The sequence below is a fragment of the Nanorana parkeri genome, unplaced genomic scaffold, assembly GCF_000935625.1.
Source record: "Nanorana parkeri isolate BGI_ZX_2015 unplaced genomic scaffold, ASM93562v1 scaffold32, whole genome shotgun sequence".
Lineage (NCBI taxonomy): Eukaryota > Metazoa > Chordata > Amphibia > Anura > Dicroglossidae > Nanorana > Nanorana parkeri.
The window spans coordinates 10,351-23,395 of record NW_017306300.1 but is presented as its reverse complement, the minus strand read 5'-3'; the positions used below and the strand labels follow the sequence as shown (position 1 = coordinate 23,395).

Sequence of the window (13,045 nt, the reverse complement as noted above, 5' to 3'; positions counted from 1 at the left end):
GCCCATCAAGTTCAACCTTTGTGTGTGTTTGTTGTGTGTGCATGTGTATAAGAGTCCCTGTATGGTATAACACAATATTTTAAAATGTTTAAGCTGATTCTCTAATCAGGAATTGGAGAATGCTTACCTCTTTGAAGAAAGCTACCATATTTTAAACTCTGGTTCATTCCTGTGTGGAGTGGCAGTGGGTGTCGCAAAGTTTTCATAAAGGTCAGAATTGCTATAACGGGTAATGTGTGCATGTTACTGGTATAAAACGTGTTGGCAGCTACTGTTTGTGTGTGTAAAGAGTTTATGGATCCCAGGGACAATCATATAGGCTACTGGCGGTTAAATTATTGCCCTGTGAGTTGGAAAATCTTTCTGCAGGGTAAGGCTGAGAGTGCCATCATCACAGTATGAATTGTTGCCAGAGAAAGAAACCATATGGCATAAATAGTTCTCCTGTTAGGAAGTGGGCCGCCAATAAATAAGGAAAAGTACATAAAACACAAAGTCATAAATTATTTTAATGATAATATCAGTTACTTTACATTCATAATGCGACAGAAGACAGCATTTTGTTATGTCATCAGGATTCAAAAAATTAAACATTCCTAATATTCTGACAGACACAAAATGTTTGTTTTAAGGTTTGAGAAAAGTCAGGCGTAAGTTTACATCACTTACAGAATATTTTATTTAAGGGGGAAAAATCTGTATATTACAGGACGGCTTCATCTTCCATTCAAATACATAGTTTTACTGTAAACCAAAAGTCTAACATGGACGCTAGTAAAGCTTTTGGATCTCAAACTGAGATGAAATGCCACTATATGGCTTTATGGAAGCAGGTATAAGTGTCTCTTTATAATAACCAAAGTGACTAATCTTGTAGATTCCTGGTTCTGCTGAGAGAGGTATGTGCCATTCAATTGTAGCATTGCTTTGACCTCCGGTCCCTTTATGCCAGTAATATCTGTAAAAGTATGAGGTAGATGTTAATTATGAATCGTTATATCACATATAACATAAGAGACATTTACCACATATATCCTGTGCTGAGACTCAATACAGGACATATACAGGACGCATGGGTTTCAACATGGTAAGACATAGGGGTCTATTCACTAAGCTGCCGAGGGCAGCCGAGTGAATGACCGATCTGAAGTGAAGTGAGCTGAACACTGTTGGGCTATTTACTTCAGGCTGGTAGGGCTGATTTCAGCCGTACATCGGCTGAAATCAGCCGTACATCGGCTTGCTTCGTGTGGCTTCGGGTCGGCCGAACATGCTCAGCATGTTCGGCCAACCCGAAGTGCAGAAGGAGTTCGACTCAGCCAATCCAACATCTGGATCGGCTGAGCCGAACCTCCGGCAGGCTTCTCACTGCTGTTCGGGCTATTCTTAAAGATGCCGAACAGCAGTGAGTGAATAGCCGAATGCCGCTGAGCGGCATTCGGCTCGGCTGTTCTGCTCGGTCCCTCAGAGGGACCTATGCATATGCGTTCGGCTCGGCTGAGCCGCTCGGCCATGATCGGGAGCCATTGTGAATAGCCCGTACAGCACCCCTTCGGTTCTACTGAACCAAAGGGATCCTGGGGCCAAAGCTAGCCGAAGGATCGGCCGAAGATACGGCCAGATCCTTCGGCAGCTTCGTGAATAGACCCCATAGTTTTCATTTTAATTTGAATTTACATAATTGTAACAGAAAAAAAATAAACATTTTTATTAACATTTCTGAGGTTTCTGCATACACACATCCACCTGTTCTACCAACACAGTTTTCAGTAATCACAGAACACAAAGGGGCTTATTCTACAAATATGTGCAGGGAACAACAACAATATGTACATTGTGGTAACATGTAAACCAATCAGAATTTACTTTACTGTTCCCAGATCAGGGAAAGAAGAATTTGGTGGCTCTTGGACATTGTAGAATACACAATGCTCTGTACCTCATCAATTGAGGAATTTCAGTTTCACAGTCGAGTTTCAGCTTAAATTTGTGGCATAACAGGGACTCATTTCAATGCAAGGAATGCAACTTCACAGGCATAACTCACCTTGTCTCCCATGAGGCATCATTATGAACAGTACGCCATGTTCCTGTTATATTCTCATATTTCTCTACTTTAAGGTAAGTGTCCTCAGCCTATAATATATAAAAAAGAAAACTTAGAAACCCAAAAAATGCTCAGAGACGTTTTAGTAAAATTAAGGTATTATCAGACATTTAACATTTCACAATGCTAGAACAAAGCAGCCATGTTCGTCACAGCAGACAAGTCCTTACGTCGACAAGTTTAGAATTTAGGATAAACATAAAAAGACTTATCTTACAGTGTAGTAACTTGTAAGTGCACAGCCTAAAAATGTAAACATTGCAACAAAATGTGAGCAAAATTCAAATAACTAATAACTTTGTGGCAAATTAGAAATAAAGAATGTGTCTCTCAAGCTTAAACCCCATTTCCTTCTTTGCAGAGGTATTTTTAAAAAATATATGCGGACACTGGGTGTACATGAAGCAGGCATATGCAGCAGATGTAAATGAAAACAGAAACTTATATTTTATGTTAGCTTTCCTCTTCATATCCACATTCCACATGGAATCTTCTGCCCCTGTGCTGTGCAAGAAATGTGTGTTAATCTACCCACTCCCTCCGGACAGTGTATTGTGTGTAAAGGCAGAGCTGGTGTTTACTGATAATGTTACAATGGGTGACAGGGAGGGGGGCAGCTGATTATAGTATCACACCCTGGTGTCAGACTGATTTTCCTGTGGAGAACATTCACAAATTTCAGGCTTCAGGCCTAATAAAACCTTCATAAAGAAATTAAGAAAGACTGCAATGTGAGTCATGAAAATGTGCACATTTATACATCATCACTGCTCCTCTTCATTACCACAATAAATGATAATCACTTACAAAGGTGGAAAGGGCCTTTATTAGCAACTACACAAATATGTCACTATAGCATACATGTAAATTTAAATTACATTTAGTTCTGGGCTATACTGTGAATGTAGACCTATAAACTACTTTATATCACTAGAGATCTCTGACACAAATCTTCCATTTTGGCCCAGAATTTCCAGGTGCAGAATTTTGAACAGGCAAATAAACTGGTCTGCATACACAGCATGTCTACATGTAGCTAGTCTGTTTTAATGCACAGAAGTGTGACATTTATATGTGAGCAGCCACCATTCAGCACAGCATACTCATAGAACCATTAATAGATGGGTGCAGCAAATGGAGGTATTGTGTCATACATTGAAAACATAAGGTTAAAGAATGTATCTTTTTCATAAGACATACCCATGGCAAAAAGCAACATATGGGGCCACATTCTTCAACTTACCATTGGAGTGCGGCTAATTCTCACTTACCATGTATGTCACAGAATTCCTGGGGTTCCCAGCAACAAATGTTACTGAAGCTACTTCACCCTGTGCATGGCATAATATAGAAATTAGTTACATTCACTCAAATAAGAATGCACATTGACAATCTCTATAAAGAAAACAGTGTATTGGATCTATGTACTAAGAGGGATACTGTTGGAATCACATTTTGGGCTACTCATAGCTCAAAGATACCTGTAACTTTCTTCTCTTTACATAATCTAAATAAAGTTAAGACATAATAATAGCATAATGTTAACTTTCAAACATAACATTTTGTAAACACAAACCAAAGCAAAGTACCTAAAACACAATGGCCCGTCTACAAGACTGCAGCAGTGCTGAAAAGCTCAGTATTTGTATTCTGTTATAATTTGGCAATGGTCTATTTTTTAACTCAAGAACAAAAATATGTACTTCTTCCTCTATACTAATGATCTGGTCATTGGGTTATCTTTTTGTATATGAGACTTGATAGACTCTATTGCAACATAACAAAGTTTGCTTATTGTCCTGGTCAAGACTTGCTCCTATGTCTTCATGCCTCTTCTCGATTGCTCTCATTTCTCTTTCATGTGACATATAGTATAGAAAAAGGGGGTCCACATTCCGCATGTAGTGGAAGCCCTGTAAAAAGTTTCTATGAGGGTTATTCACAAAGCTGCCGAAGGCAGCCGTGTGAATAACCGACCCGAAGTGAGCCGAATGCAGTATGGCTATTCACTTCAGGCTTGTACGGCTGATTTCAGCCGTACACCGACTGAAATCAGCCGTACATTGGCTTGCTGCGGCTGGCTGCGGGTCGGCCGAACATGCTCAGCAGAAGGAGTTCAACTCAACCGAGCGGCATTCAGCTCAGCTATTCTGCTCGGTACCTCTGTGGTACTAAGCAGAATAGAAAAACAGTTAAAAAAGTAGAAAAAAAATAGAAAACGATTATTTTCTATTAGCCAGAACCAGCTGTTATTACAATGAGAGCTTAGCAGAGCTGGCGGTGATATCAGAGCCGGCTCCACTAAGCTCTCATTGTAATGACAGATCAGCGTCCCCTGGTTACCCAGTAACCAGGGGACGCTGTTCTGTCATTACGATGAGAGCTCAGCATAGCCGTTTTTGATATCACCGCCGGCTCTGCTAAGCTCTCATGACAGTTCAGCGTCCCCTGGTCACTAGGTAACCAGGGGACGCTGAACTGTCATTACACACTGAGAAGTCGGTGGAGCCGCCGTGATATCACGACGGCTCGGCCGACTTCTCAGTGTAATGACAGATCAGCGACCCCTGGTTACCTAGTAACCAGGGGACGCTGATCTGTCCATGCAAGTGGCCGGAGCTAACCGTGAGATGATGGCTGGCTCTGCCCAGCTGTCAGTACCAGGTTTTCAGCCGGCTAATGGCCAGCTTCGGATTTCTCCTTGGCCTTCGGCTCGACCGAGCCGCTCGGCCAACTTGGGGAGCTGTACGGCTATAGTGAATAGCCCGTACAGCAGCCCTTCGGTTCCAATGAACCGAAGGGCTCCAGTAACCGAAGCTAGCCGAAGGATAAGTCGAAGCTACGGCTGGATCCTTCGGCAGCTTTGTGATTTGTCTTTGGGATGGAAGCACAACAATGCTTGGGAGGAATAATTGGCAAGGAAGCTTAGACAACCATTCTTACCTAATATACTAGAAACTCCTCCTCTGGGACCAAGTTGTCCTGCTGCTGTGGTGAATCTCCTCTACTACTTTGTTTTTTTATTTAATAGACAGTCATGACATACAGTATACTCTTATCAAAAGCTAAACCCAAGAGAGAGCAAATTTAACATATAATCTTATTCAAGTATTTGTTACTTACTGGCAGATAATGATGATTTGCCTCCTCCAAAACATCTCCAAATGTTGTATTTCCTGGGGCTCTATCTACAAGCACAGCCCCCAAGAAGGTAAAAAGTTGTGATTCATTAAAAAATGGTGGCTGTGGTCCTTTAGGCAATTCACCAACTGTATTCTGCAACAAAAAGTATTAGGAACAAACAGATCACCTTCATTGTGAATGCTATTAAGTGCTTTCAGTAATATTTTGTCGTACTGCATGGTCATTTCAGTTCAATCGTTAGGGGGAAAAATGCATATGTACTGTCCACTGTAACTAAGCAAATTCTAATAGAGCAATATTTTCAGAAGAAGTTAAAAAAAATTAATGTATTAGATTGGTTTAAATAGTGAAACTTCTATTTTTCTTAACATGCCCTATGGCGCAAACACATTAATTGTACAAAATAGTCACCCACAGTATTTTAAAAGCTATAAATGAAAACCCTGATGTGATGGTGAGATCATATGCCTCTCTACCCTAAATTGATTTCTATTGTCTATTGCCAACTTTGCTGTCTGCCTAAGAATACAGTTCACACTTATGTTTTCAAGTAGCAGCTGGAACATGAGGGCACCATAACTGAGGAGAACCAAACTACAAATTTGGTCCAGCCACTTCCTGTTCAATAATATAATTAAAGTTGAATCGGCACTTGAGGTACTCACCCATTGATATATGGTTCTATTCAAATTGACGTACTTTTATCCCTCACTTACAGATATGTGTTACAGGAGTTGCAATGTTACTGGGGATGTGATACACACTTGGTGGACCTGTCCCATGTTGAGTGAATTTTGGACCAAAGTATTTAGACTCCTACAAACCTTATTTAACAACTCTTTTCCAAGAGAACCTTTTCTCACACTTTTACATCTGAAACCTCCCTGCCTTACCAAACCTCAATTTAAATAAGCTACTTATGTCTTATTATTGGCTAAACAAACCATCACTAAGGCTTGGAAGAAACAATTATTACAATATTATTATTATTATTATTATTATTATTATTATTATAATACAGGATTTATATAGTGCTAACAATTTGTGCAGCACTTTACAATATAAGGAAGTCATTACAGTTACAATACAATTTAAGACATGATGGTAAGGGTCCTGCCCATAAGAGCTTACAATCTAAAAGATAGACGCATAGGTTAGGCGATGCTTGACTTATTCTTTATCAATGAAAAAAACACCAGTATTCTTTAAGACTCTAAAAATAAATGTTTAAAATATGGACCCAATGGATCCAATACGCTCATGCTTCTCTTCTGGCTGACAGTTTTACCTCTCAATAGTGTTTATCTATTGGTAGGGAATTTAGGGGGCCCTTCAGTGACTACATCCCTCTCTCCTTCTCCATTGCTCAGCCCTTCTGTTCTATTTCCACAATTCTAAATTATTAACAACTGAGACATATACCTGGTCCTGGCTCATATGCAAATATATGTAATATTTCTAAAGCTTATCTGTAAAAGTTCAATAAAAATTTATTTACAGTGCAAACAATGGTCAGTATTGAAAGACAATGAATGCACTGTGAATATTGATCAAACCATAATTTTATTTGTCTCATAAATTCCAAGGCTGTGAGATCTCTGCAACCTTAGAATCTCACTTTTCCTGCTGGACTTTGGCCAAGAAGACCACACCCATGGCAACTTGCTAAGCAGAGAAAGATCTTTGTTTGGAGATGGGATGAGGAAAGAATTTCCTTTAGGAATGTAAAACGGGGCTGTCAAGCAGTTATCACGGTGTTCAATACTGGCAGATACGACTAGAGGGAGACTCACCCAAATCTAGCTGGCTGAACACATGCAGGCAGATACAAATCTTGCCACAAATGTCCAGGCCCAAACTGTCTATTTAGATTCTAAATTGTGAACATTTGGCCATATTCCTGAACATTGAATCATTGACATATTTGTGATATTATCATGTCTCCTTCTATGTTTAATGTTACACTTTGTATTGACATTTTACATTTCAGAGAAAGGAGAACATAGAAAGTGCCTTCTGCTGCAAAAGATAAAGTGAGACACCATGGTAGAAAGTCAGAGCCAAGAACTCCAGCAGCAGACCACTGAAGTCCCTAAGGGTTTAAAGAAAAGCATGTGAGTGAAGCAACTGCAGTTACCCACTTAGACAGCTGTCACCAGAAGAGGTGTCCCTATGGGAAGATTACCCCAACCTCCTGTTATAGTGACTACTGGAACATTTTGTATTGCCCATAAACTTCTTTACCAGTTACAATGGTCGCCAGGATAGACACAAAGGCACACCAACTGCAGCAACAAAAAAAATATGTCAGAGGGTTTTAACTGTCCCTTATTAGACCCAAAAGAAAAAAATATATAGATTAACACTTTAAGCCAAACAATACCCCTATCAGTTTGGATGGAATGACCCATCAACCGTAGTTTCATTTACCTCTGCAATTGCTTTGGCCAGCCCTCTGTACAGTTGCAGGTAGGCAGACAGTGTGTGAGGCCCAAAAATAGTAGATGCAGCCTCGTACCTCTGAGCCTAGCATGAGAAAATAAAATGTATTTAGATCTTTCATATGTTATTGGAAGCAGAGTGAACCTGGTCATTAGGATTCTGCAGATCACCAATCAACAACAAATTATTCATACATTTTAAAAAATCCTCTCCATGTTCACATTTCCAGGTCAGTTTTTAGTGTACAAAAATTTGCTTGCTGGTTATATTGCCATGCACATAGAAATTAGAAATCAGTTTATGATGTGCTGAAATGAAATACACTTTTACATAAATATAGTTATTCTACATGTATAACTTTTTGAATACATGCATATTAGAGTTTATAAAACCCTGCAGCACTTACTACTGTATGGTAGATCAAGCTAGCAAACATTAATACCTCTTTAGGTATAAAATCTGACACAGTTTTTTTATTTGCAATAGAATTCAATTTATCATTTTAAAACATCTTAAAACTATGTTAAAACCCTGATTGGGTATATATGGATTGGGTATAGCATGGTGAACTGATCACCAGTCCTATAGTCTTTCAAGCCAGTATTTGCATCGGCTTGGCTTAAAATATTTTCATTATAAGTGGTATACTTTAACATAAAAAAATTATGTATGAAATACTTGTCTGAAAAAAAACCTATGATGTAGCGACACTATGTGGTTTGTTTTTTCTGTTGGGATATGAATGCCAATCTTTCTCTTTCTTCCAATTAGCAGTGGAAGAATTATAATATCTACCAGGGGGAAGACTTTCATACTTACATGATTATTATTTGGTAGATAAGGTAGGTGTAATCATTACAGGGGAGATATTTGTCACCCTGGTCAACAACTTACACCATGCCTTTAGTTATAGTATGTATCTTAATTTGTGAACTGGTGGTCATTTTAGCTCAAATGGTGACAATTAAGGCTGATTAGTAAAATTGTCTGTAAAACATAATTAGGAGGGGCCTTGGCAAAAAAATGTATCAGGAATTTTAGACCCTCAGCCGTTATCAATAAATGAGCTAGAGATACAGATCTCAGATCATGGCTTTACCCATTTCTCACTGCCATGGCCTAAAGGCCACCTGTGAGTGATCACAGCCTCTGATGCAGAGCGCTATGAATGTTATAGCACATGTACAAAAACGCATGCAGGAAATGAGTATACAACTTATTTATATTGCAGTGTTCTTGCACATGTGAGCTTGCTTCACCAGGCACTGTAAGTGCTACCCAGCAGCAGGTAGACCGTAGCATTGAAAACCAGGTTTAGAAACAATCTGAGATTTGTTGTGTTACTCAATTTGTTTTTCCAGGTGGGTGAGAAAAAGGGGGCTCCCTTTTTCAACTGTACACACGCACTTTAAGATAAGTCCTCTTTAAAGTTAAATAGCCATACCCTAAAAGTCTAAATGAATAATTCCATTGTTTGATGATTTTGATATTGTTATAAATGGCAGAGGAATCGTCAATTGTTTAAACAGTATTTAGAATTTACAGGCTATGATGACTTACATTAGTGAATTAGATTCCAGCACTTTACAGCACCGTTGCTTATACAGTATTAATTGTAAAAGGTCATATACAGTACAGCATTTATGTTTAATTTCAAAGTTAAATGCCATTCCCTCTCCAGATGTCCTCCTCTGTTTACCTGATACTCCTCAAAGGTTGTAATGTAATGTGTATATACATTACTAAGTCCTGAAATAACCACATCAGTGTTTGTAGAATTAGATGGATCCAGTTCCTAAGAAAACAAGACAGGCTGCAAGTGAACAGATTTAATTATAACAAGTAACCACAAGAGGTATCAGACACTGATAAAGGCACTTGAGACAGTTATGTTAGATTACATCAATGAGAATTTCTAGCAATGTTCCTTAAAAATAACATGTGTGCATTGGGTAACTGTCATTGTTAGGATTGCTTTTCCATAACAAAAAAAGTACAAACATTCAAATGTAATATCATTACTAAATATGGGCAGGCACACCAAGACTCTCTGCCAAATCATCTGAGATATCGGTGTCACTCGAACAAAGAATCAAACTGCAGACACAGGGATATAAACAGCACAAACAAAACAACCAAGTAACTCACTGGCAGCTGTGCAAATGATAGTTTTCCTATGATAGCTGCTTTAGTGCTTGTAAAATTTCATGGCAAACCACCTGTGAGGCACGACTCAGTATTAGTGACCAGACAATCCAACATAAGTGTAACAGGATGACTCTGATCTACATAAATGACCATCTCTAACTATGTAGTTTTAGGTGACAGTATAACACACAGCTCTAGCACTTATCCATAGGCACCTGTGTTTTTTACATGGGAAAAGAATCTAGCACATCAGAAGACAGTTGGGCACTTGCAGCAAAACTGGACCAGAAAACTACTGTTAAAGCTCTCCCTCTTGGCTTTTCTGCTTCTGCAATTGATCTTATGGGTATCCCCCAAGGGTTGGTTAGCCAACTGCCACCCTGCTCCCAAAATGTTCTGCTGAAACTGGCTCATGCATGCTCACTCCTTTACCCACTGTACTAGTAGCCTTCTTAAATCATCCCTGGCCCATGTCCACTAACTTGGGTTGTCCAAACAGGACCAGTTGTCTGCCACACTGAGGAAAACCCTCCCTCAAGACTGTATATTCTAAAATAAAGGTAAGCTCCAAGAGAACAACACATGAAGAAATATGAATGTCATAGTTACGACTGCAAAATAACGCATTAAGTATAATTAATTTGATCTTAATTTTGCATTATTTTAAATTAAGAAGATACACCAAATCTCTGTTAAGAAGATGATTTACATTTCAGTGTACATTAGGTATGTGGTTTAATGGGTACAGTTAATCAGTTTGGGTCCAAGGTATAGTGGCATAACCACCTTATGTGCTTGATGGGCCAATTTAATTTGCATAAGTTACTTGAGACACATTAGAAACCAATAGCAAATTTAAAACTTTAGCACCTGTTATAAAATAAAACATCACTTTTGTCTTTAGTGACTTTTAATTGGTAAAATTTATGATTTTCCCCAGTACCAACAAAGATGAGATTATATTAAAAAAAAACAATTAATGAGTAGACATATATGTGTTTATTAGTTTCCACCATACACTATGCTAAAACAACTAAGCTTTATTCATTTCAATGTAACCTACCCACCTGCTTGACAGCTTCTCTTAGTCTTCTTCCAGACATGGTTCTATACAGAAAGAAATCATAAGGCAAAATGACTCAACAGGTAATTAAAAATGCGTCCAAGGTTTAATGGTTATTCACTAACATTTAGTATCAGGATTTATTAGATCTTACGTAAACTCTCCGGGAACAGCAAGTATAGCCAAAGATCCAATAGTGATTATCTGAACATCAATGATTGTTGGGTGCCACGGTAGAGGTCTGGACATCTAGAAGAAGCAGACATACTTAGTAGTTATTAAACAGAGTTTTAAACTTGAGAAGTACATGGTCCTTTTAAGAATGAAGGACATAAAATCTCATAAGATGCTCACTGTATATGAATAAAAACAGAATGCCCCCATGAATATGAATAACCAAAGAGCAATGTGCAAAGTGCAATACACCATAGCAACCATTCAAAATCAATTTTTCTGTTATAGCCACTTTAAGCCGGATTAAACTTGAAATCAGGTTTTCACGGCTGCACATCATTGCCTTTGCTTGCAAAATAAACCCAAATATCTTGTCTAAAATACAAGGCTCTGTGTTGTGCATAGCAAGCAACTAAACCATTTCCATTTGTTATTTTTCCTTTAAAGAAGCACCCCCCAATTTTTTTTTATGCTTTTAGGTAAACACGTGATAAAGATCAGACAGATTTAAATAATTATATCAAAGTGTGTCAATGTTTTAAAATCCTTGCTTCATGCATAGTTTGTAATTACTGTATCTATGTACATGGGGCAGCCATGTTTGCTCCTTAGATAATCAGGCTTTCATTCTTTCTGGTGATGTTCACACCTCTGGCCTGTAGATGTCACAATGTACAGTTGTTATATGTATTGTACTTTCTATAATATGTACATGTTATTTTCAGTACATGTTCCTGTTATGATATACATAGAAGGCTGCACTTGTTTTAGGGATCCCTTAACTTGTTAATAAAGTGCTCTAAAATCTATAACTACTTTACATTTCCAGACTACAGGACACTTTACTGATCCTCTTATCTCATTAATCAGGTCTGTGTGATTGACATTCTGCAGTTTTTGAAAGTCTCTTAAATATCCACAATGCATCTGGTGGCCAGAGACCCAGAGGTGGGTGTAGTGTTCCAAGAGAAAGATAAGACACACAGTCTGAGTCCAGCCAGCCATCACTTACTACAAGTAATTTTCATGTAGCTCCTACCCCCTCCTCTTTCTTCTCATACAGTATCATACAATGTGGATGTGTGAACTTTCCTTTGTGTGAAATAATAGTGGGCTACCGAGCTTGGTAAAAAGAAGCCCTTAAAAAGAAGATATTGCCAGTGGACTGCATTCTTAAAGCACTCCACCATATGTGCTAATATCCCCAATCACACTACATTATGTGACTAAAGGTGTTTTTAATATATGTCTGCTGTTCTACATCAAAAAACTGCTTGATATTAAATGTTCATATTTGTCTTACTATGTAGGGTGATACATTATTTGATCGTAACATGACAGAGCTCATGGCCCTATGTAATTATTTGGAGTGAGATATTAATGTTCATAAAATGATTTTCTGCGCCCCAGGTTCCAAGTCATGAATTGGCCAGACTAGGCATATACCTCTCCAGTATTCAGCAGGATGGCTTTAGGCTGGTGACACTCCTTTGTTTCATTTGATGGTGCCCCAAGAAGTGCCTCGACTAATGCATCCCACACTGGATCTCCCTCTGTCATACCTATTCATTAAAGATAAACAGGGAGAGCTCAAAGCTGTTACTAATTAAAAATGATCATTTACAAGTACAGAATGTTATATTCCCCTTCCATACCAACATATTGGTAACATTTACTTAGCATTTACATTTTTCTCAAAATCGTTTTTAAATCCTACCAAATGAATTATAAATCAGTTATTGAACATGAAAGCAGTATACAGTTCTGTAGATTTATATACTTGCCTACACACAAGTATTAATTTTGCATTAGACAGGTGTACATGTGCTCACTTTTATACCAATCATTTGCATATATAGTAATTTTAAGCAAATCAGATATGCAGTACATTGCTGTGTATCAGACAGCATTTCAAATTATAAAATACAAACAGTTTTGTCTGCTTCTGTCAGGTAACCTATATATTA

At 38.3% G+C, this 13,045-nt stretch overlaps 1 protein-coding gene across 1 annotated transcript; it reads right to left on the bottom strand.

Annotated features, from left to right (window-relative positions):
• Window positions 1-771: 771 nt before the first annotated feature.
• Window positions 772-12,638, bottom strand: LOC108796882 (neutral ceramidase-like). Its single transcript, XM_018568440.1, has 9 exons — window positions 12,525-12,638; window positions 11,059-11,153; window positions 10,909-10,948; window positions 9,393-9,488; window positions 7,682-7,777; window positions 5,231-5,383; window positions 3,379-3,438; window positions 2,048-2,136; window positions 772-958 (listed from the first exon to the last, which is right to left on the bottom strand). Exons 1-9 carry the CDS (start codon window positions 12,636-12,638, stop codon window positions 772-774), a joined length of 930 nt encoding a protein of 309 aa, XP_018423942.1.
• Window positions 12,639-13,045: the final 407 nt, after the last annotated feature.